Source organism: Monodelphis domestica, chromosome 5, assembly GCF_027887165.1.
Source record: "Monodelphis domestica isolate mMonDom1 chromosome 5, mMonDom1.pri, whole genome shotgun sequence".
In the NCBI taxonomy this organism is placed as follows: Eukaryota; Metazoa; Chordata; class Mammalia; order Didelphimorphia; family Didelphidae; genus Monodelphis; species Monodelphis domestica.
The window spans coordinates 278214171-278237645 of NC_077231.1; the positions used below are offsets into that span (position 1 = coordinate 278214171).

At 40.3% G+C, this 23475-nt stretch overlaps 1 protein-coding gene across 1 annotated transcript in view; it reads left to right on the forward strand.

The window, feature by feature from the left end:
• Nucleotides 1-544: 544 nt before the first annotated feature.
• SUSD5 (sushi domain containing 5) overlaps nucleotides 545-23475 on the forward strand; it is a 100735-nt gene continuing 77804 nt past the window's right edge. Inside the window, 3 exon segments of the mRNA XM_001378508.3 lie at nucleotides 545-1069; nucleotides 18852-18965; nucleotides 18968-19028. Coding sequence (XP_001378545.2) covers nucleotides 952-1069; nucleotides 18852-18965; nucleotides 18968-19028 — 293 coding nt within the window. The 5' untranslated portion in view covers nucleotides 545-951.

The following is a 23475-nucleotide window of genomic DNA, read 5'->3' on the forward strand; positions in this document are numbered from 1 at the left end:
GATGGACAAAGCATTGGTATAAGACTTTCAGGTCTGCGGTGATACAGAGACAAAGTGCTACAGTGAAAAGAGGGCTGGATCTGGAGTCAAAGGGCCGCCCCAGACACTTAGTACCTGAATGATCCTGGGTAAGTTATTTTACCACTGTTAGAGTCCTTGACTAGAAAAAGAAGGCTCGGGAGCGTTGACTTGAAGCCTTCTAAGGTCTGTTCCAGCTCAAAAATCTGTAATATATGAAGGATCCATAGGAAACAAGGGATAGGATGCTCGCCTTGGAGAGTATTCTAACGGTGCAACACTCAGTTGAGGCTCTACCCGGTCATACCAAATAGAATGGGGTTGGAGCCCCCAAATCCCTTGCAGCCCGCCCTCCTCTTGCATTTACAGTCAGCTCTGTGCCTCCTAGTGCCCCCCCATCCACTCCTCCTTCTCCTCCTTTTTATCCTCCTCCTCCTCCTCCTCCCTCCTTCCCTCCGTCCCCCTCCCCTCTGCCCCTCCCTCGCCCCCTGCACTGGTTCGGCTGGCTCAGGGCTGAGTCCAGAGCTCCGCAGTGTGACTGGGCGATGTGACTTTTCACACCAGCCCTCCAGGTGCACAGCAGCCCCCCCCAGCAAGACAAGAACTGGATAAAGGCGCCTCCCCAAGCCCTGCAAATCAGCTTCAGACCCGTTACCCTGCGCGGGGCTCTGCCACACCTCGGCCCTCCTCTCCTTTGGCTTCTCCGCGAACGCTCGGGAATTTTCCCTCTGTCCCCCCACACCCCCTTTCTCAGTCTTTTTGGCCACCCCTCTCTCCTGCTCTCCCCTACCCCATCCTGGGAGGAGGAAACGTTCGGGGGGACTCCTCCATCGTAGCCCCGGCATCAGGAGGGTCTCTCGTGCCCTCCCTTTCCCCAGAACAGCATCCCCTTGCCCATCAGTACCCTCCCAGAACCTCCCGGGGGCCAGGACCATGGCGGCTGCAGGCAGCCGTGGGTCCCAGGCGTCCACCTTCGTCCAGTGCCGCGGGGGCGCCCTGCTGCTGCTGCTGCTGTCGCTAAGCCTCCAGTGTCTGTCTGTACGAGCTGACGGTGAGTGGGGGACCGAAGGGGGCTCTTTTCTTCTCCCCTTGGTGTCAATCTGGGGTGGCCCCCACCTCCAACCCTCCTAGGGGAGGCTGATACTTTGTATCAAGTAGAAAGAATTAAGGTGATGCTAAGGACGTGTCTGGGACCCTGAAGGGCTAGAATTGGGGCGGGGATGTCAGGGGAACTGGAGAGGAGCTGGAAGGGGGGTTGCTTAAATAGGGGAGCTGGATGCCTCGCTTCCAGTGAAACATTCTCAGGAGACTTTTATCCCTCTTGGGATGCACCCCCTTGCCTTCTCTCCCCTGCCCACCCCAGAGCTCAGCCACCTTCCTGCCACCTCCTAGGTTATCTGTTTGCCTGAGCTGGACGTGACCGAAGCTCTGGGGAAATTTAGGGGCTTCAAGGAAAGCCTGTCTCTGATCCTCTGTCCTAGTCCCCACAGTCTGAGAGCCCGGCAGCCCCAGGATGCTCTATGTCTATACTCTCCTGGTCACACAACTTTCTTTCCCCCCTCTGACTAGTCAGCCCTAAGGAACAGTTTCAAGTTCAAGACTTTCCCCTTATCGATGGCTTTAAAACAAACGAAAAAGTAAAAGAGGCTCCAAAAGTCATAGGATCTTTAACTTTTTAACTCATCCTGTCCATCCTCCTCATTTTGCAGTTGAAGAAACTGAGGCCCAGAAACAAGTGACTTGCCCAAGGTTACACAGCTAGGAAGTGGCAGAGTTCTTATTTTCAAAGGTCTTTCCCACAGCAGCCTCCTGGTTCCTATCCTTCAATCCCTAAAACTTTTCAGACTTTAGTAAGGATGGTGTTACTTCACCTTGGGTTTTGTGGTCAAAGAAAGGATTTGACTTTTTACAAAAAAACATTTCTCTATTTAAGATGATTCAGACTCCATATCAATTCATTTGACAAGTGCCTTCAGGTTGCCTTTGTTTTTTATGGGGGTGGGGGCATTTGTCTAAATTAAGCTAAAGAAGGAGACAAACTATTGGGCAGATCAGCTTACACCTTTGGAGAGAAATTGGTTTCTCATTAACAGAGTAGAAACTGCATGGATAGAGTAAAAGGATTGTCTTAATTTGTTTCAGAGACTTTTCACTGACTCTGGATGTGTATGTGTGTATCTGCCTGTGTGGGTGTGTGTTTTAATAACCCTTCTGCCAGGAGGGAACAAAAAGAAGCATTGTAGTAAAAGGGAAAAGAAAAACAAGAAAAGAAAATTATTATTATTATTAAAATTTTCACTGCTTCTCATCTAAAGTGTCAGGGTTGGGAATCTGAGAACTCTGCTCTCAGGGAAGATTGAAAAGCTCCTTATTTCTTTCTCCATGTCCTCAGAGGGAGAAGCTAAGGAAATATATTTGTGCTGATCAGAGACATTTATTGGTAATCTATTTATTGGAAGTTGTAGTGTTTGGGACTGGTGCTCAAGTCATTTTTTACTTAGCATCCTTTGTAAAGAATGTAAATATAATCAATGCACACATCTTTTAAAATAAGGTTTGTAGTGAGAAAAGGGAATATCAAAAGTCTCTTTTTAAGTCTTCAAGTTAGAAAAAACAAGATTTATACTATAAACTGCCTTGGTGGATCCTAAGATTTTATATGGGATTAAAAAAATGCCCCCCTTCTAAATCTGGTTAAAATATACAAATCCTCTCATTTGTAAAAATTGAAGGAAAAATTTCATTGAGCAGGCATTAAGTAATGCCACACCCAAAAGCAAACTGCCTCTTCCACTACTGACCTCCTGCCAGGAACACGTCTCTCTTTCTTTCTTTCTCTCTTTCTTTCTTTCCTTCTTTCTTTCTTTCCTTCTTTCCTTTTTTCCTTCTTTCTTTCTCTCTTTCTCTCAGTCTTTCTTTCTCTCTTTCTTTTTTCTTTCTTTCCTCCTCTTTTCTTCTCTCCTCATAAAGAGATATACAGATGTGCTTCTCACTTTCTTTCCTTCTTCCTTCCTTTCTTTTCCCTTTCTTCCTCTTACTTTTCCTTCCTCCCTCTCTTTTTCCTTTTTTCTCTCTCTTCTCAAAGAGAAATATACAGATGTTCTTCTCTCTCTCTCTCACTCTCACTCTCTCTTTCTCTGTGAATATCCTTCCTGTCCCAAACATATTTATATACAAATTAGGGTAATAATTCATTTCAAAGTCCTATTCACTTCCTTACTAAGTATTTCTATAAATAGTAAGTCAAGTTTGGGCATTTAATTATGAATAGATCAGGAATGGAGGTTGTGGTACAGAGGATGAATTAGAAGAGAAAGAAAAGGAAACCTTGAAAAGTGTTCAGGGGGTCATTGCTAGTTAAAGATCAGTCAGAAATAAAGGGATACTGTCTCTAAAATGATAATGTAAGTTAGCTGGAAAAGACAATTTTATTTACCAAAATTTGACTAAAGAAAATTCAAGAGTACATCTATTACATGTGAGATATGAATAAACAAGAATTGGAGGGCACTCTACTTAAATCTTGAAATGCACACATTTTAACCTATGTACATAAATTCATAGATTCATAGAAGATTAGAGCTGGGGCGAACTCTTTGATGTCATCTAGTATAACTTCTCAATGTCCATATCTTTGGGGACCCATACCAAAATATTTTACAGTTATAGGGAACTTTAGATTTTGTAGTTTCCCCATCTAATGTCATATTTTACTTTTATTCCCATGATCAGTACTATGAAATAACTATTGTATAGAGGAAAGACAGAGATTTCAGGTTAGAGCAGTGAGGGCACAATGGAAAGAGCCTTGGCTTGGCAGTTAAAGTACAAAAGTTCAAATATTGCCTCTGATGTGACTGTGTGACCTTGGGCAAGTCACTCTCCCTGGGCCTCAAGGGGTTAGACTCAGACTCTTAACTCTGTTCTAGGTTTTTAAGTCTATGATTCAAGTTTGAATCTCAGTCCTGCGACTCATTACTCATGTGACCTTGGGCAAGCTCCCTTCTCTCTCTCTAGACCTCACTTGTCTCTTTTGTAAAATGAGAGTATTGGATTAGATTAGATAGAAATTATTTCCCTACTCTACATGTGTGCTATTCTAAATCTGTGCTCCAAAGTAAAGCAAGCATTATTTTTGCCACTTGACAGATAAGATAAAACATCTTTATTTTCACTAGCCTTTAACTGAAATTTAGCATTTCATTTAATTATGAGTGTGGAAAAGAAAACAAGGAAAATCCCTGTTGTAGAACATTCTGCAGTATTACCTGTGCACTCTCATAAACCAATAATAAAAATGACACCCCCTTCCCCTAAGAGAGTAGGAAATCAAGAAGAGTTCTAAAGTTGGAGAGTTTAAAGAAGTATAAATCCTGGCTAACATTTCTCCATCCATGATTCTCTAATTGGGCTAGCTAAAAGGTATGGCAATAGGAAACTGATAACTACCCAACCTAAGATTTTTCTAGAACATCTCCAGTGCACTGCACCTATGGATGGATTAGATCTTGTCAACAGAACAAAACACCCAGACCAGGGAAAGTGGATACCTGGCAATTATCCGATGTTAGACAAGAATCCAATCATTATTCGGGCTCCAATATGGGGAGGAGTTTGATTAATTTCCTATAGTTATCCTTTTATATAAAAGTGAAGAGTCTTATGTGATGTGAAGAAGGAAACATTTTCCAAATCAATTTCAGTAAGGTTAGTTTATCAGTAAACATTTATTAAGCTCCTACTATGTGTCAGGCACTATACTAAGTGCTCAAGATACAAGGGAGGGCAAAATACAGTTCCTGCCCTCAAGGAGCTCACAATCTAATGATGGGAAACAACATGTAAACATCTATAGACAGGATAAACTGGACATAATTGACAGAGGGAAGGTGCTAGGATCAAGGGAGAAAGGGAAAGCCTTCGGTTCTCAATAGCAATCAGTCAAATGACAAGCATTTATTATATATTTAATATGGTCCAGGTGGTATATAGGATTTTTGAAGAAGTGGAAGGCATCTCAATTGAGAAGCCGCAATCTAATCAAACCCAGCAATGCTTTTTTATAAGTACTTCATTTATTCACCTCTGTAAGATGAAGGATAAAAGAATCCTATCATGTGGTATTTATTGCAACTCTGTCATTCTAATAGCTTGACTTTACATCATTTGGTCCTTGTAACAACCCTCTGAGGTAGAGGCTAGTATTGACCCATTTTATGGAGAAGGACACTGAGGTCCAGAGGTTAATTAGCATCTCCAAGGTCACATAGCTAGAATTTAAGGCTGGATTCAAACCCAGCTCTTCCCAACTCCCATTCTTGCTCTTGGTTGACACCAAACACTGATGAAATCCAGAAAGCGGTTGTCAGCCTAGTATCTGGAGAGGTAGGTACCCTTTAGCCTTGTTATTATTCCAACATTCCACCACCTTACAGCTGTGAGAGTCAAAAGAAAACCCAGGTCTGAGCTAAGGGGAGTATTTTGTCTTATAAAAGGTGTCCCCCAAAATCTTTCTGCAATCACTGAACTAAGACTTTAGGGACACCCATACTATTTCACTGAATGAACAACATGTAAACACACACCAGGACAAAACTGAATTAATAATAATAATTTAAAAAATCTTTAAATTCGGGTTCCTGTCAAGTGGCTTTATACTCTCCCATAGGGTTAGAAGGGAAGTTTCTTCTTCACACTCTGGCTCCCTAGTGTACCTTCTTCTTGGCTGCTGCATTATCCGTCTAGTCCAATTGTATTTTGCAAATGCTAAGTTGTTCTGACAAATAGGGTGTCAGGACATATTATCAGTTAAGGTTTCACTCCCCACCCCCAACTCCATCACCCCTTTTGTTCTTGGAGAGCAAAAAGCCTGTGTTTCTTTCAGAATTTGAATTAGGTGGAATCTCTCAAGATTTCAGACCTGACACTTTTTTTAAATTGTGGGTCAAAAGGAAACGCCCTCACAGCTGGTTTCAGCAAGGGTGGGTGGGTCATGTGGAAATCCAGGACCTTCATTTTTCCAATAGTAAAAGCCAGTTGCCTTGGGTTAGCAGCTTGCAAAACATATAAAGGACTCAAAAAAAAATGTTGCTAACTTGAGTTTTTGCTGAAAACTTTAATGCTGCTGTTCAGTCAGGAGGTACGTTTCCAGTGGAACAAAGAAGCCAGTTCTGAATGCCCCTTGGATGAAGAAAATAGAATGAATCACAGTGGGTTGCATTCTCTTCATGAGGGCTCACAGAATACCCATGAGCATTAGCATACTTGGAAGACCAAAGCCCCTAATATTTCAAGAGTAAGGAGTCTTGAATGATCTGAACAAATAAGTCAGCAGTTAGGGCAACCCTCAGAAAAGGAAGGGAAAAGAGACATTCATTTACACACACACACACACACACACACATTTATATATATATATATTATATATAGTATATATGTACTATATGTGTCTGTATACATGTATATTTCCATTGGAGGGGAAAAGACAGAGTAGAGAGAGAATAGAAGAAAAGAGCATCTTATAAACAAAATAAAGAAAATTGAAAACTGGATCTAGAAATAACTCTAGTTCTCTCCTGGACATTTACTTGATTTCTACTACCTCTCTCTTTTTCAATGGAAAGGAAAGCCATTGGGAAGAAAGTCTGCCTTTAAAAAAGAAATCCTGCCTTTAGTCAGTATTTTCAAGTTTCTCACCCAAGACTGTCAAAAGTATTCTTCTCCAAGAACCATTGGAGTTGTCTTTCACATCAGTGTATTTAGGGTTTTTATTGGAGGTTTTGGTTTTTTATGACTTGGCTCTTACAACAATAACCAATATGGAAGTGTGTTCTGCATGATAATTTTAAAAATGGGGGGGGGAGTATTCTTCTCCAAGCCCCCTCCTAACCCACCCATCCATTGTTATTGAATCATTACCAAGTACCTGGGCATGAGCAACAAGGTGAAAAGACATTGAGAGAGGAGCATTGAGGCTTTTTTTTTTTTTGAGTAGCAAGTGTTCATTTTCTTATTTTAATAAGAAAATAGTATTGGTTCTTTCAGACAAGTCATTTTGAAAGCAGCTGTTCTTTTTGGATAAGTAGAAGGAAGTGATTATAAGTCCATTGAGGATCTAAGACCCAGCAGATGAGCTCAAAAACAACTTTTCTCTTTTGTCATTTTACTGCTTTTTGGTCTGGTATTTTTCTTTATGGAGAAGCAATTATAATTTAGCTCCCCAAAGCATAAACTCTCACTTAACGATGTGAGAAAAGAAGGGAAAACAATGCTATTAACCAAATGCTAGGTTTTTGTTTTGTTTGTTTGTTTCTTTTTTTGTAATCTCTGCCGGTTTCTTCTAATGCCTGAAGAGGCAGAGAAGTGACCCTGAGTTCTCAAACAACCAGTCAATCAATCATTTATTAAGCACTTACTATATGCAAGGTTGTTGTTGTTCATCCCTCTTTTTTTTTTAAACCCTTACCTTCCCTCTTGGAGTCAATACTGTGTATTGGTTCCAAGGCAGAAGAGTGGTAAGGGAATGGGGGATCAAGTGACTTGCCCAGGGTCACACAGCTAGGAAGTGGCTGAGGTCAGATTTGAACCTAGGACCTCCTTAGGTCTGGCTCTCAATCCACTGAGCTACCCAGCTGCACCCCCCCCCCCCATCCCTCTTTTTTGAAGAAGACCAATGGCATCACAGGTACTGTCTTGACCTGCTTGTGAATTGGATTTAAGTGAGGCAGGATTGCACCAGGTCATCAGCCTCACTCTCTCTTCCAGAGTCAGCCAAGTGCAGTGGTAAGAGACAAGTCAAGATGAAAGGTACTGGGGATGGAGAGTCTAAAGTGAAAACAGTAGCTGCTCTCAAGCTCCTTGCAGTCTAGTTGGGGGAAAGAATATGTAGATCTCTAGGAAGATCCAGAATAGATAGGGGGATTTTGAGAGAAGACACCAGCAGCTGAGTTAGGACCAGGAGCAATCAGCCAAAGAAGGAGGTGTTTGAGCTGACAGCTGACTCCAGTTTCTAGGTAGCAGAGGTGAAGAGGGAATATATTCTTGGGCATAAGACAATTCAGGTATGGAGAGGGAAGTTAAATGTCACATGTGAGGAACAGTCAGGTCCGTTTGACTAGACCATGGTGTATGTGTAGGAGAAGAATATGTGAAAAATCTAGGAAGGTTGGGGCCAGGTTGTGAAAAGCTTTACGTGCAAAGTAGAGCAGTTGTGTGATTCTAGAAATAATTGGGAGCCCTTGGAACTGGTTGAGTGGGAGAGTGACAGAGTCGGATCTGTGCCTCAGGAAATTCCTTTACTAGCTGCTAGAAGAATGAGATGGAATGAGAAGAACCCTGAGAAAAGGAGACCAGTAAGAAGACTATTAAACCACACCTTACCTTCTGTCTTAGGATCCACACCAAATATCAGTTCCAAGGCAGAAGATGGGGAAGGATTAGGCAATGGGGTGACTTACCTCTGGTCACACAGCTGGGAAGTGTCTGAAGCCACTAGGACCTCCCATCTCTAGGCCTGGCTCTCAAGCCACCTAACTGCCCCCCCCCATAAGAAGACTATTGTAATAGTCCAGGGAGAAGTAATAAGGTTCTGATCGAAGGCAGTAGTTGTATCTGTGGAGAGGAGGGAACAGATGTTAAAGATGCACAGAAAGAAATGACAAATTTTGGCAACTGAGTGAATGAGGGATGAGGGAGCGTGGGGAACCAAGTATGACTTTAGGGTTGTGAATTTGTGTATCGGAGAGGACAGTAGTAGAGTGAATTTGGACAGAAAGGTAACGAGTTCTACTCTGAACATGTTGAGCTGGAGATGGCCAAGGGGGCAGTTGGTAATGGAGCACAAGTTCTGGCAGACCATATAACAAGCTGAAAATGCTTTAAGGATGAGCTCTGGGCAAGTTTGCCTCAGTTTTTTCAACAGTAAATTGGGGATAATAAAGAATAGCACCCATATCCCAGAGTTGTGTGGATCAAATGAAATAATACTAGTATCCCTACTCCTTCTTGGGGGCTAGGGGCATGATCCCACAATTTGGAAAATCTGTGTAAAACGTTTTTGCCCTCTCTTCTTACAAAAAAGAAGCCTGAATGTATTTTTTATGGCGTGTTTACAATACCTTACTGTAAAATTTGGGGTAAGTATTTGGCCATAGGAGATATGTAAGTCATTGTTAACATAACTCTACATTTCTAGCCTTTGGGTGTCATCTGCTGGCTTTTTCATTCTTTCCCCAAATTTCAACTTTTTACTCTTTTAACTTTAAAAAAGACATTATGTATATTTATTAAAAGATTAAAAGATAAAATATGTTGATATTATATAAAACCATTAATATATTTTATGCATTTCTGAGTTTCTAAAGTTTTTCTGTACTAATAGCCTTTGTGTGTTGTCTGAAACTTCCGCAAAATCCCCCCCACATTTCCATTTAATTTCCTATGTTGACCCTTGATATACTAAAACTACAATGGGGAAATTCATGATGTGGAAGGGATACCTGTATTTTTTAAAGGGTCCAGCACAATTTCTGGCACATAGCAAGCACTACATAAATGCTTATTCTCTTTTCCATTCACTCTTGTTCATTTAGAGACAACTAGGTAATTTAATAAAAAGACTTTTGGTCTTGGAATCAGGAAAATGTAAAGTTGAAATCTATCTCCAATATTTACTTTAGGTAAGTCACTTAAACTCAGTAAGCCTCAGTTTTTTCACCTACAAAACAAGGGATTTGCACTTAGTAGGTCTTCTAATTCTAAAGCCATTATCTTATAATCTTATGACTTCAATTCAACTAGTACCTCTATGTGTATTGTTGTCTTGGAGTTGCCTTCAAGATCCTCTTGGTAATAATAATAATAATAATAACTCACATGGATACAGGACTTCAAGATTTACAAAGCACTTCTACAATACAGTATCTGATTTGATTCTATTAACTGTTCCAAACCCAAATGGAAGAAAGAAATTTAGAAACATTAATTGCCCAGGGGCCCATAGCTAGTAAGTATTTAAGTTAACATTTGAACCTTAATCTTTATCTGATTGGATCTTCAAAGGCAGGAATTGTCTTTTGCCCTTTCTGTATCCCCATATATTAGACATTTAAGAAATGCTTGTTCACTGACCCACTGACTCACTGACTCCAGGTCTGCTGCTTCTTGGAGTCCTGAAGACAGGGATTTGGGTCCTACCTTTGACATGTAGTAACTGTGTAACTAGGGAAGCCACTCAGCCTCTTAATGTCCCAGGCAACTCTCCAAGGTGCTTAGTTGCAGATCTGTATCCGTGGTAAGAGTCCATAACTCCAGGAATTAGCCACATTGATGTAAACACAGGTCTGGATAAAAACAAACAAACAAATAAAAAAAATATATCAATCAAAGAGAATATATACATTTGTGATATGTAAAAAAAAAAGTACCCTTTCCCAAAATTTGATGGTGCCTAAGCTTTCCAACTGAATATTTAAAATTCTCCAAGTCTAGATGGCCTTCTCAACACCTTTATAACCAGGAACCCAACTCCCTCACGATCCCAGAAGACAACGGTATCTTCTTTTGAAAAAAAAAATGGCCTTCCTCCTCCACCATTTTAAGCTTCAATTATATGGGTGGCGTTCTCAAGTCCAAGACTCACCACTGGTCAGTTAAAATATCTTTGATTGCATGGTGGCTTTGGGGTGTTTCAACCCACATTCCTACTTAATCACTAAGTATCTAAGCTCTCTTCTCCAACTAAGGGAAAGATAAGGAAATACAAGAAGGGTCTGTGCTGCCATCACCCCCAAATTAGACTGTACCACCACTCTGAAAACACACAAAGGCAAGCCTATTTGCCACAGAGATTCCAGCCAAACCTTGCAATTTGGGTGGGATTCTGATTTGTGAAGGGGATAAGGAAGCACATTCCATGGGGAAAGAAGAGCAACAACAACAACAAAAAGATAGAAAGTGGGAAATAAGCATCTTGTAGAGGGGTTTACGAAGCAAGAAGCCAGCCTGGCTAGAACAGAAGATTTTCTCTAGTCAGTAGGAGGAGATATGAGGGGCAAGTCAAGCTTTTGGGGGTAAAGTTAGCCATAGGTGATGCAGTGGACAGAAAATGCTATGTCTGGAATCAGGAACACATCTTTCTGAGTTCAAATCTGGCCTTAGACCCTTACTAACTGTGTGACCCTGGGAAAGTCACTTAACCCTCTTTGTCTTGATTTATTCATCTGTCAAATGAGCTGTAGAAGGAAATCGCAAACCACTGTAGGATCTTTACCAAGAAAACTCCAAATGGAGTCACAAAGAGCTGGACAGGACTGAAATAAATGAACAAAAAATTAGCCATAAAACCTTCTGCTAACCAAAGTTAGACAGATATGCTGCTGTTATTGGCACAGGGGATGACAAGATCTTAGCCTTAGAGCTAGAATGGATCTTAAAGGTCATTAAGTCAAAGGACAAACTGTGGGAGTAGAAACACCGAGGAAAAGCAACTGCCTGACTACAGCGGTTGAGGGGACATGACAGAGGAGAGACTCTAAACGAACACTCTAATGCAAATATTAACAACATGGCAGTGGGTTTGAATCAAGAACACATGTGATACCCAGTGGAATCACGTGTCGGCTATGGGGGGGGTAGGGGGTAGGAAAAGAAAATGATCTTTGTCTTTAATGAATAATGCATGGAAATGATCAAATAAAATACTATAAAATTAAAAAAAATAAATATAAGAGGCAAAAAAAAAGGTCATTAAGTCCAACCTTTTCATTTTATAGATGAGGAAACTGAGGCTGAGAAAAGTTGGATGACTGTCATAGGGTTACTTCGTGTCTGAGGCTAGATTTTTCACTGAAATTCCTTCCAAGCACAACAGTCTATCTATTATGGCACCTAGTACAAGACTGCATTGTGACATGGGATAGTTAAATTGCATTTCCCTTACCAACCCATGCCTGTAATCAGATAAAAGTGTGACAGATTATCATTCTAAATGTTATGACTAAAGACTCCCTAATGGACAATGCTGAGCCCTAAAAGGAAATTAAGAAAACAAATGATGGGGGGCAGCTAAATGGCTCTGTGGATAGAGTGCTAGGCCTGGAGATGGGAGGTCCTGTGTTCAAATCTAATTTCAGATACTTCCTAACTATATGATCCTGGACAAGTCACTTAACCCCATTGCCTAATCCTTAACACTCTTCTTCTGCCTTAGAACTAATACTTGGTATTGATTCTAAGACAGAAAGTAAGGGTTTGGGGGAAAAAAAGAAAGAAAAAGAAAACAAGTGACGGGATTGGCAAGGAGAGAGTGGGGAAGATGTTAAGTCTAGCTAACCCTTGGGAGAGTTCCATTTTCTTTTAAAACCCTGCATTTGGGAAGTATGTCTTCCTAACCAATCAGAATCCAATGCTGGATGATGTCGCCACACTGAGGAGCACACACAAAGTTTTCTGTGAGGTTGAGTCCAGAAAGTTTTCCCAGATGAGAGAGGCTGCCTCCTGACTTCAGCAAGTATAGGAATACGCAATCCATTTATAAGAAAACACACTTGTGGGCAAATAATAAAATTAACATTCCAAGCAAATGAAAATCAAGGCTTCGATATGGGATAAATTTGTACCATGTAAAAATTTGGCATTAGAACCAATAAAGAATAAGGATCGTGTCATAAATAAAGCGACATCTTCCTGGTTTCTGTCCAAAACTTTTAACAATGCCATTAAGACCTTGATTGGCAATGTTTGGCCTCTTAGGCTTCAAATGCTGACTGGCTGGCAAATTATTCTGCAAATGGGATAGAGCAATAGTGTGGCTATCCTCAAAGGGTAGCATTTTTCTTTCTCAGAAATCTTAGTACGATTTTGTTTTATTTTATTGTCATGCAAACCCCTTTTCCATATTGGTCATTGTTGTAAGATCACACTCAAAACCAAAATCCCAAGGTAAAACCATAAATATGCTGATGTGAAAGACAACTCCAGCAGTTCTTTCTCTGGAGGTGGAGAGCATTCCCTGTCATAAGTCCTTCAGGATTATCCCAGATCATTACATTGCTGAGAGTAGCCAAGTTTTCACAGATCCAGTCTTGTTGTTATAATGTACAATGTTCTCCCAGTTCTGCTTATTTGGCTCTACATCAGTTCCTACAGATCTATCCAGCTTTTTCTGAAATCATCTTATCCTTTTTTATAACATGATAGTATTCCATCACCAACATGTACCACAATTCGTTCGGTTATTCTCCAACTGATGGACATCCCTTCAATTTTCAATTCTTTGCCACAACAAAAAGAGCCGCTATAAATATTTTTGAACAAGTAGGTCCTTTCCCCATTTTATGATCTCTTTAGGATACAGACCTGGTAGTGGTATTACCAGATCAAAAGGTATGCATAGTTGTATAACCTTTTGGGCATAGTTCCAAATTGTCCTCTATAATGGTTGGATCAATTCACAACTCCACCAACAATGCATTAGTGTCCCAATATTGCCCCATCCCCTCCAAAAGAGTAGCATTTGAAAAGATGGTAACAAGTTTCATGTGGATCTACTTTCCTGACACCTGAGGCTTTAAAAGGCTCAGGTATTGGTGGATCCTGACACCTTCATGAACACCATGCTTCAGAATGTCTGCCCAAGGGGAAAAATGTTTCTTGTGTTTTTATATATGTTAGGGTTGTTTTTTTAAAAATTTCTTAAAGGGCAAAAATCTTAATTTTCCAAGATTGTTCTAATAGCATTCACCTTACTTGGGAAAGGAGGCATGTGAGCAGAGGACTGGGGAAGTAATACTGATTTCTCATTTCTGGAGGTTCTTTTCACCCTAGGATCCAAAGTCACTTAATAAAGATTTAAATCCTTACCTCTCATTTGGTTCTCCAGAAGAACAGTTTATTTCTCTACTGGAAGGAAAAAGTAAGATGTGAATAATTTCATGGCTTCTTCAAGTCTGTGGCAAAATCCCAGGGGAAGACTGATTTTCCTCTTTTATTATAAAATAAGCATATTTGAATTGAAATGTCCTTTGGGCTGTTTAATGAAACAGTGGCCCATACCTGCCTCATTTTGCACACATATTCTCTGACTCCACTATCCAAATCTGCCTTCTGAAACTGGTGACTGAATCTCAGTCCTGCCTCTGAATATCTTTGTGATTTTGAACAAGTCTCAGCCTCTTTGGGTCTCTGCTACTTCATCTATAAAATGAGAGGGTTGGGCTGCATGACCTTTAAGGTCTAAAATATAATATAAGAAAGGGGAACCATGGAGGTGGCCTTGATACCTGGGGACAGAGAGGCAAGGCACGATTAGGGAAAGAAGCAAGTCACTGAACGCCCATTGCCTAGCCCTTACCATTCTTCTGTCTTGAAATCAATACTTAGTATTGGTCAGAGTTTAAAAAAAAATTTAAGCAACAAGAACCACAAAGGCATTTCCCTAAGCAGATGTCGGAGCTTCAGGTTGTGCCTCATCTCACCCTGGACCCTGTGGAAGCAATGTGTGCGGGGCTGAGGATTTTAGCTGAGCCTCAGCCCACATGGCCATTTGTTCCCCTTTGATGAATTTGAGGCAGTTTTCTTTTTATTCTTGCTGGATTACCACTTTGCTTTATGAATCCCTGATGAAGACTGATGGGGATGAAAGTCTGGATCCCGAAGCCTAGAAGGTTATAAAACAAGCCAAGAGGAGGAAATTCAACAGAAGTCACCACAGCCTTCCTATGGCAGTAACAGGGCTCCCAGGCAGGCAGGAGTCATCAAGCCACTAACTATGCTCAAAGCAACCGAGGCATGGTATGAGCCCAGCTCATCAAACCAGCCCTTGGTCAAGTCTAACCCAGAGTCTGGACCTGAAGCTCTCTACTTGGAGTATTTCAGAAGCTTGTGTTTGCTTTTCCGTATGTAATTTTGACCCATAAATGATGGCAAGGCTTCAGAAGTCTCATGGGAGGCATGTGTGTGTAGTTTTCATTTTGTCAGTCTAATTTTTTAATTTGTTGCATAAAATACATAAATGAAAAGGGATTTTCTTTGGGGAGGACAGGATGTAGACTGGTGAGTTTACTGGAACAGGGAAACACTTTCTTCTGGTGTAGATTGGCAACACACAAACATACATCCATATACATATATCTCTGCATCTACATAGGGTCTGGAGTTTCCCATTGTTGTTATTTTTCTAAACCATCTACTGTGAGGCATTCTGGGCTCCTCTGCCTCATCAGGAAGGTTACATTCATGCCCCTTTCTGTCTGTATGTGTATGATAGAAATCCATGGACTCAGAAAGATCTCAGTCCATTCACATCCTGCTTGGGATACATAGTAGTTGTGTGACCTTGGACAAGTCACTTAACCAGCCCATGTCCCAGACAATTCTCAGAAACTCTAAGGTATGTGAGAGGAATTTCTTCCTGAGGACGTCCCTATGCCAGCAAAAATCCAGATCTATGTGTGATGAATTCATGTCCTGAGCTAAAATTCTCTGATTCTCCAAACCACTTTTGTCCCAGCTAGTTCACAGCAGCATTTACAATTCTCTTTGAAGGGGCTGCTCATCAGAGCAGTTTGAAGGAGGGAGGAAAGAGAGAAGATAATAAGCATTTATTTAATGCCTATTATCTGACAGGTACTATATTGGGTGTCTTATAAATATTATCCCATTTGACCCTGACAACAATCCCCTGAATCATGGTTTGTATTTTGTGTTATCATACATTATAGTATAATTAATATTTAATATTATGTTATACTATTTTTATATTAAATATAGGTTATAATTCCCATTTTATAGTTGAGAAAACTAAGGCAGGCAGACGTTAAATGATTTGCTTAGGATCATATAATATAATCAACAAGTATCTGAGGCTGGATTTGAATTCAGGTCTTCAGGATGAATGTAGGCACACTGTACTCTCCAATATACCACTTAGCTAAAAGTCCTTGGGAGAAGGAGGAACATAAACCAAGGAGGCTGGCTTGGTTAAAATACCATCTTGGGAATTTTGCCTCACTCTGGACTGCACTGGACTGCCGTGGTCAGGAGGCTTTACTGGGTCCAGATGGTCAAGTACCTCTGGGGCTTCACTGAAAGGGAGATGGCTTCTGGGAATGGGAAGGACAGAGGCTATTTGCCCAGGTTCTTCAGCATTTTATCCCACTGCAGACATGGAGTGAGAAATTTCAGTTCCCCTTCAGGGTAGATTTCAAGAGACAACTATGCCACAGGGCTCCTGAAAGCTGCGTCAAATATATTGCTGCCTGCACCCCGGATTCTGGGATATTCTTGCCACCTGTATATGCCCACATACACATCCATAAACACAGACATGTATGTGTGAACATATGATCAAATGGAATCAACTCCAGAAATGGCGCTGATGTGTTGTATGAACAAAATACAAATGGTTCAAGCTTCTTCTGGAAGTATAAAACAGAAATTGTGGCATGAGGATTGTAGGGAAGCATTCCCAAACAGAAACGAAACCAACCAAACCCTGAAATAAAACAGAGACCAAGGAAAGGAGAGGGAGAGGAAGGCTGGTTTTTTTTTAAGTTTGACTAGGGTAAAAACAGTATTATAGGTCATCTTTATTTACCCACAAACCACTCAATCCAAACCCCAGATTAACTGACACAAGCTCCATTTAGAAACTGACTTCATTATTTGGCCAGAAATTGGTCTGTCAAAAAGAAAAATTCTAATTTTAGGGCTGTTTCAGTTGTCTCCAGAGCTTATGGGGAGAAAAAAAATCTTTGTTGGGGGGGTTGGAGAGAGAGAGAAAGAGAGAGAGAGAGGAAGAGAGAGAGAAAGAGAAAGAGAGAGAGAGAGAGAGAGAAAGAGAGAGAGAGAGGAAGAGAGAGAGAAAGAGAAAGAGAGAGAGGGAAAGAAAGAGAGAGAGAGAGAGAAAGAGAAAGAGAGAGAGAGGAAGAGAGAGAGAAAGAGAAAGAGAGAGAGTGAGGGAAAGAAAGAGAGAGAGAGAGAAAGAGAGAGGAAGAGAGAGGGAGAGAAAGAGATAGAGAAAGAGAGAGAGAGGAAGGGAGGGAGGGGGAGAAAAATAAAGAGGAAAATATGTATATATATGACTATATAGATATATTTGTACTTATATATTCAATAAAGTCTCACTGGAGAGGTTTGGCTGACTGAGCCTCAAGTTGACTTAGAACATTCTTCAAAGCTGTCTTTGAAATGATTTAAAAGATTTTTTCAAAGTTGCCTTTCTGAATTCAAGTTTTAGATCCTCCCTAAGTGTAACCAAGGGAGGAATTGTCATTTCTCCTAGCAGGTTTCCACAGCCTTTTTCATTAACTCTTTTCCAGGTTAGAGGACATTTTATTTTCCTTGCTGGAGGTGGAGGAGTGGTGGGGAGCAGAACAGGGCAGTGTATTTAAAGGCCCACAAGGAAACAGGTTCCCTTAGGTGCCCGCGTAAATTTTGCCAACTTACATAACTCTTTGAACCAGAAATAGGCATTTATAGAATTCTTTAATTTAAAAATATTATTTTTGAATTTATCCACATATATAAAATCACTGAATCTAGGCTAAGAAAGTGTTGTCCAGTAAAAGTCCTCAGGGGACTGTTTGAACTAATACATCCCTTTTAGAGGAGGTACAAAACAGTACAGAAAAGGGACTGAATCAAGAAGCCGAAGGAGCTGGGTTTCTCTTCACCTCTAATCTTCTAGGTATGTGATTGAGGGTAAATCCTCTCTAATATCACTAGTTTTGATTCTGGGCCCCCTGTCTGCATCTCAGTTTTCTCTTCTGTAAAATAGGGAGAATAATTATACGTACTTCCTAAGGGTGTAGAGAAGCTCAAATAAAATGATGATGATGACAATAATAAAAGTTAATATTTATATAGAACTTATTATGTGCCAGGCACTGTGCTAAGTGCTTTACAGTTATTATCTCATTTGATTCTCACAATAACCTCAGGAGGAAGGTAAAACAAATGGAATCTTTAGATTAGAAATCAGCAAACTATATTCTACCCTCCTGCTGCCCTCTGAGCCTTCTCTCTTTCAGGTTGTTCATATCTAAATGGACTTGTAATATCTCCCAATTGGAGTCAGGAAGACTTGAGCTCAGATCCAGCCTCAGACATTTACTAGCTATGTGACCCTGGGCAAGTCCCTTCACCTCCGTTTGCCTCATTTTCTTATCTATGCTGGATACTCTCTGAGGGTTAAATCTAGGATAGGATGCCATTATTTGATGAAATGATGCTTAACATGGGAATAATAAAGGCTTTGACATTCTTTAGAATTAAGAGTCTTGGGGGCAGCTGGGTGACTCAGTGCATTGAGAGCCAGGTCTAGAGACAGGAGGTCCTGAGTTCAAATCTTACTTCAGACACCATCTAGTTGTGTGACCCAGGGCAAGTCACTTAGCCACTATTTCTTTACCCTTGCCACTTTTCTGCCTTGGAACCAATACATAGTATTGATTCAAAGACAGAAGGTAAGGGGTTAAAAAGAATTGAGTCAACTTGAGATCCAGAAACTTTTACACACACATATATATAATTATATATATGCCTTTAATGTGTATAAAGCAAATATCAAAATATGCATATGTATAATTGGTTTCCTTTGTAATTCTATAAATCTTATTTTATGCATTTAAAACCTTTTTTTTTAAGAGGTTCATAGACTTCGCCAGATTACCAAAGGGATCCAGGACACAAAAAAGGTTAAGAACTTCTCTAGAACAGGAAGATCTTGGGGAATAGGATGCCACACCTTGAGGAATAGACCTGGACAGGGGTTATTCCTCTTTGCCTTTTGTTCAAACTGATGTGTCTGCATGTATATCTGTGTTCTCCTGCAGGAAAACTCTTTGTCTTGGAATCCTGGAATGGCTCTCAGGGCCTGGATCTGGCTGTGGCTCAGGCCTCCTGCGCAGCCTCTGGTGCTCACCTAGCTACAGCAGTAGAGCTCCGGCGGCAGTACTGGAATGTTCTTTTGCAACGTGCACCACAGGCTGGCTGGCAGATGGCACAGTTGGGTAAGGAAACTAGAACCACGGCTTTCATGTCCATAGAGTTTGAGTGCTTCACAAAATGCTCTACTCCCAGAAGCTCTGTATCCCCATTTTACAGATGAGGAAAAGTGATCTGTTAAGCCCACAGTCATGGACTAAATGCTAAGTCCCTAGAACTGTGTTGATGAACCTATGGTACATGTGCCAGAGGGGCTACTCCTTCCCCCTCTCCACACATGCCAAGGAAATTTATCTCATTATCTGCCCCTCTACCCAGCAGCCCAGTGAGAGTGCTTCCTATCTCCCCCTTCTAGGGTAAGGTTGGGGGCTCACATATGGCAGGAAGGTTGCTGTTTGGTCACTCAGTCTCTAAAAGGTTTGCCATCACTGGTCTAGATGAATTGTTACTTATTCACCTTCACTTTTCTATCCTCTCCCTTCCCTTCTCCCCAGACTTCTAACTTTAGATTGATCAGATGAGTAAGGCTGGCCACACTGAAGGTATAGACAGTGAGGCTACAGACATTCTGATAAAATGTAAGCTTTTTGAGGGCGGGAACCTCATAGAATCTCTAGAATCCTTCAGAGCACAGCTCAGGTTCTACCTCCTTAACCAGATTGCCAAAGAAATCCATGACATCAAAAAGGTTAAAATCTGTTGTTCCAGAATGGGAAGACTTGGGAAATAGGACTGCTCTCTAGTTCCCAGTCTCATTTTTTAAAAAACTCTTATCTTCTGACTAAGAATCAATACTAATCATTGATCCAAAGCAGAAGAATGGTAAGGACTAAGAAATTGGGATAAGTGACTTGCCCAGAGTTACACAGCTAGGAAGTATCTGGGGCCAAATTTGAACCCAGGATCTTCTACCTCAAGGCATGATACTCTATCCACTGAGCCACTAGTTGTCCTATAGTCTTCATTCTCTGGAATTTGCCTTGTGTTACTTTGTGTATGTTTTCTATTTCTATTAAGTATACATGTTTTCTTGTATCCCCAGTGCTTAGTACAGTTGATTTATTTATCCCCCTAATAGAATGCATGTTCCTTGAGGATGGGGCTCCTTCCTTCCTTCCTTCTTTCCTCCTTCCTTCCTTCATTCTCTTTCCTTCCTTCCTTCCTTCCTTCCTTCCTTCCTTCTTCCTTCTTCCTTCCTTCCTTCCTTCCTTCCTTCCTTCCTTCCTTCCTTCCTTCCTTTCTTCCTTCCGTTCTTTCTTTCTTCCTTCCTTTCTTTCTTCTTTCTTTCTTTCTTTCTTTCTTTCTTTCTTTCTTTCTTTCTTCTTTTCTTTCTTTCTTTCTTTCTTTCTTTCTTTCTTTCTTTCTTTCTTTCTTTCTTTCTTTCTTTCTTTCTTTCTTTCTTTCTTTCTTTCTTTCTTTCTTTCTTCCTTTCTTCCTTTCTTCCTTTCTTCCTTTCTTCCTTTCTTCCTTTCTTCTTCTTCCTTTCTTCCTTTCTTCCTTTCTTCCTTTCTTCTTTCTTTCTTTCTTTCTTTCTTTCTTCTTTCTTTCTTTCTTTCTTTCTTTCTTTCTTTCTTTCTTTCTTTCTTTCTTTCTTTCTTTCTTTCTTTCTTTCTCTCTCTCTCTCTCTCTCTCCTCTCTCTCTCTCTCTCTCTCTCTCTCTCTCTCTCCTCTCTCTCTTTCTCTCTTTCTCCTCTTTCTCTCTTTCTCTCTTCTCTCTTTCTCTCTTTCTCTCTTTCTTTCTTTCTTTCTTTCTTTCTTTCTTTCTTTCTTTCTTTCTTTCTTTCTTTCTTTCTTTCTTTCTTTCTTTCTTTCTTTCTTTCTTTCTTTCTTTCTTTCTTTTCTTTCTTTCTTTCTTTCTTTCTTTCTTTCTTTCTTTCTTTCTTTCTTTCTTTCTTTCTTTCTTTCTTTCTTTCTTCCTTCCTTCCTTCCTTCCTTCCTTCCTTCCTGTCTGTCTTTCTGTCTGCTTTCTGTCTGTCTTTCTTTCCTTTATAACACCTAAAAACAGTGCCCTATGTATGACAAGAATGCCTTTTGAATTGAGTAATGAACTGAATGATAAGTTAAATACACTAAAATCAGGTGTAAAGTATTCTGGGATCTGTATACTTTTTTCCCCCATTATGTTTCATCTGTGTTCTCAATTAGAGGGATTCAAGTATAAGGGAAAGAAACACTGACTAGTCTCAGTTCCAAAAATTGGTGATAAAATATGCTGCCCACTTCTTGGTAGTGACACGGAATGAGATAGACATTTTTGGACATGACCAATATGTGAATTTGTTTGGCTTGACAATACTAATTTATTATAAAAGGAGGCTTTATTTTAGGGGGGAGTTTTGTGGGGGGAGTGGGTACACAGTGATTAAGATGAAAAAATAAATGTAAAAACAGGAAAATCATGTCAATGAAAAATTAAAAAATACACAGAAGAGAGTGGAAGGGTTCAGAAGAGATCACAAACAAGCTGGAAAATGTTGTTACTACTATGCTATCTTTAGCATAGTCTTCTAAAAAAAGAAACTATGTATGTGAAAGAGATCATAGTAACCTATACAATCTTCTCTGTCTTTGAATATGGAAGTGTTGATGTTTGTTCATGTTTTTCAAGCTATGGAAGTCAGAGGACCTAGCACTAAGTCTGTCATAAGCTACCTGGATAGCCTTGGAAAAATCATTGATCCTTTCTGGCTTCAATTTTCCTTTTAAAATGAAAAGTCTTAAATGTAAATATTTCTTTAAAACAAAAGTCTTGAGTTAGGTCATCTCTAAGTTCCCTTCTATTCCCTGATTCTGAGAAAACATTTTTCAATTGTTTTGACCTATAGTGTAGGGACTAAGGACCGAGAATAAATATTTATCATTACTTATAACGATGGAGATATTATGTGTAGACTCTGGGCACCCAACTGGAAGTTTCTCAGGGACCCATTTTCTCCACAAAATTAAAAGAAAAACAGATCTCCAAGGATCAGAAGTCTTCTTCTGTGTTTCTTGCTGAGATCTAGGAGTTGCTTAGGTGACGTATCCATTGTATGGCAGGGAGGTGAGGGAGCCAGAGTGAAAGATGTTTCTGAAGATGTGCCCAAGAGTAATTGGGAAAGACTAATTGTCTTGAAGCATGATTTCTAAAAGCCATTCATGTAGAAAACAAAGAAACTCAATGAATTAAAGGTACAAAGGCTCTGTCAGTGATGAGTTATGTTCCTGGTTACACTAAAAACAGTCCATTGTACCAGTGATCAAACTCTTTAGGGGAAGTTATTGCTCTCTCATTTTTCAGTTGTGGCCTACTCTTCATGACCCCATTTGGGTTTTCTTGGTTAAAATAGTGGAGTAGTCTGCCATTTCCTTTTCCAATTCATTTTACAGGTGAGGAAACGGAGGCAAAAAAAGACTTGCCTAGGATCACACAGCTAGTAAGTGTCTGAGGTCAGATTTGAATTCATGAAGATGTGTCTTTCTGACTCTAGACTGGACACTATCCATTGCCCTTTAGGGGGATAGATGGTGAAAAAATTATTGGTATGGTCAGTGACTACAGACATCCCCCAAGCCTTATAGATCAAAGAGGCACATAGCCTATTTGTGATGCTGGCAATAAATCTCTATGATTGTTTTCAGAAGTAATCTGAAGCTTCAGGAAACCTCAAAGTAGAGAACCTTATTCACTCGAATTGTAGGTAGAAGTTGGGGCTTTGGACCTCAACTAAATGACCAGTATTCTCACATAGTGACCTGATACTCCAAAATGCTCAGGAAAAGCACCTCCCTTTCTTCAAAATTAAACTTGAAAGTTTGTGCTTCCCTCTTTGTTTTACTAAAAGATAAAATTGGAGGACTGATTGCTTTTAAGATAGTGTGACCCAGAGAAAGTCATTTTATCTTGGTGGGTCTGTGTTTCCCTATTTGTAAAATAAATGAGTTAGATTCAAGCAGTCATTCAAAGTACCAGTTCAAAATATGCCTTTAAATCAACTTTGTAATTCATGATATGGAAATACTACAAGACGAAGTAAGAGGAAAGGACATCACTCTCAGATCCCTAAGAGGAGACTGCTAAAGAGACTAATGCGGGTGAAGTGGGGAGAGGGAGAGGGACCAAGGAAACACTCACCTGGTATGTGGTCATTGGGATGGAAATAGGGGTTATTGAAAGGGCACCATCTGGTAGTTTCCAGCTTAATTATTCTTGCTAAGTGGTAAGCTCAGTTATTCTAAGTTGCTTGAAGAAAGAGAATGCTGTCCAAATGTAACAAATTTTAAAATTATACAGTCTCTTCAATTTTGGCACCCTCTAAATTCCAGCATCCTGGATAAAGTACTGACCACTCCACCCTAGTTCTGCCTCTGACTGAGATGATCAGTCCTTAGGGTTGCTTCCAGCTCTAACATTCTTTAAGTCTATCCTAAATCATGACTATAGTCCAAGCTATTGCTGCCATTGCCAACTCCTGAGTATTCCAGAACCTAGTCTATGGATTATGTAGCACCAGGCTTCTCCTCATACTCAAC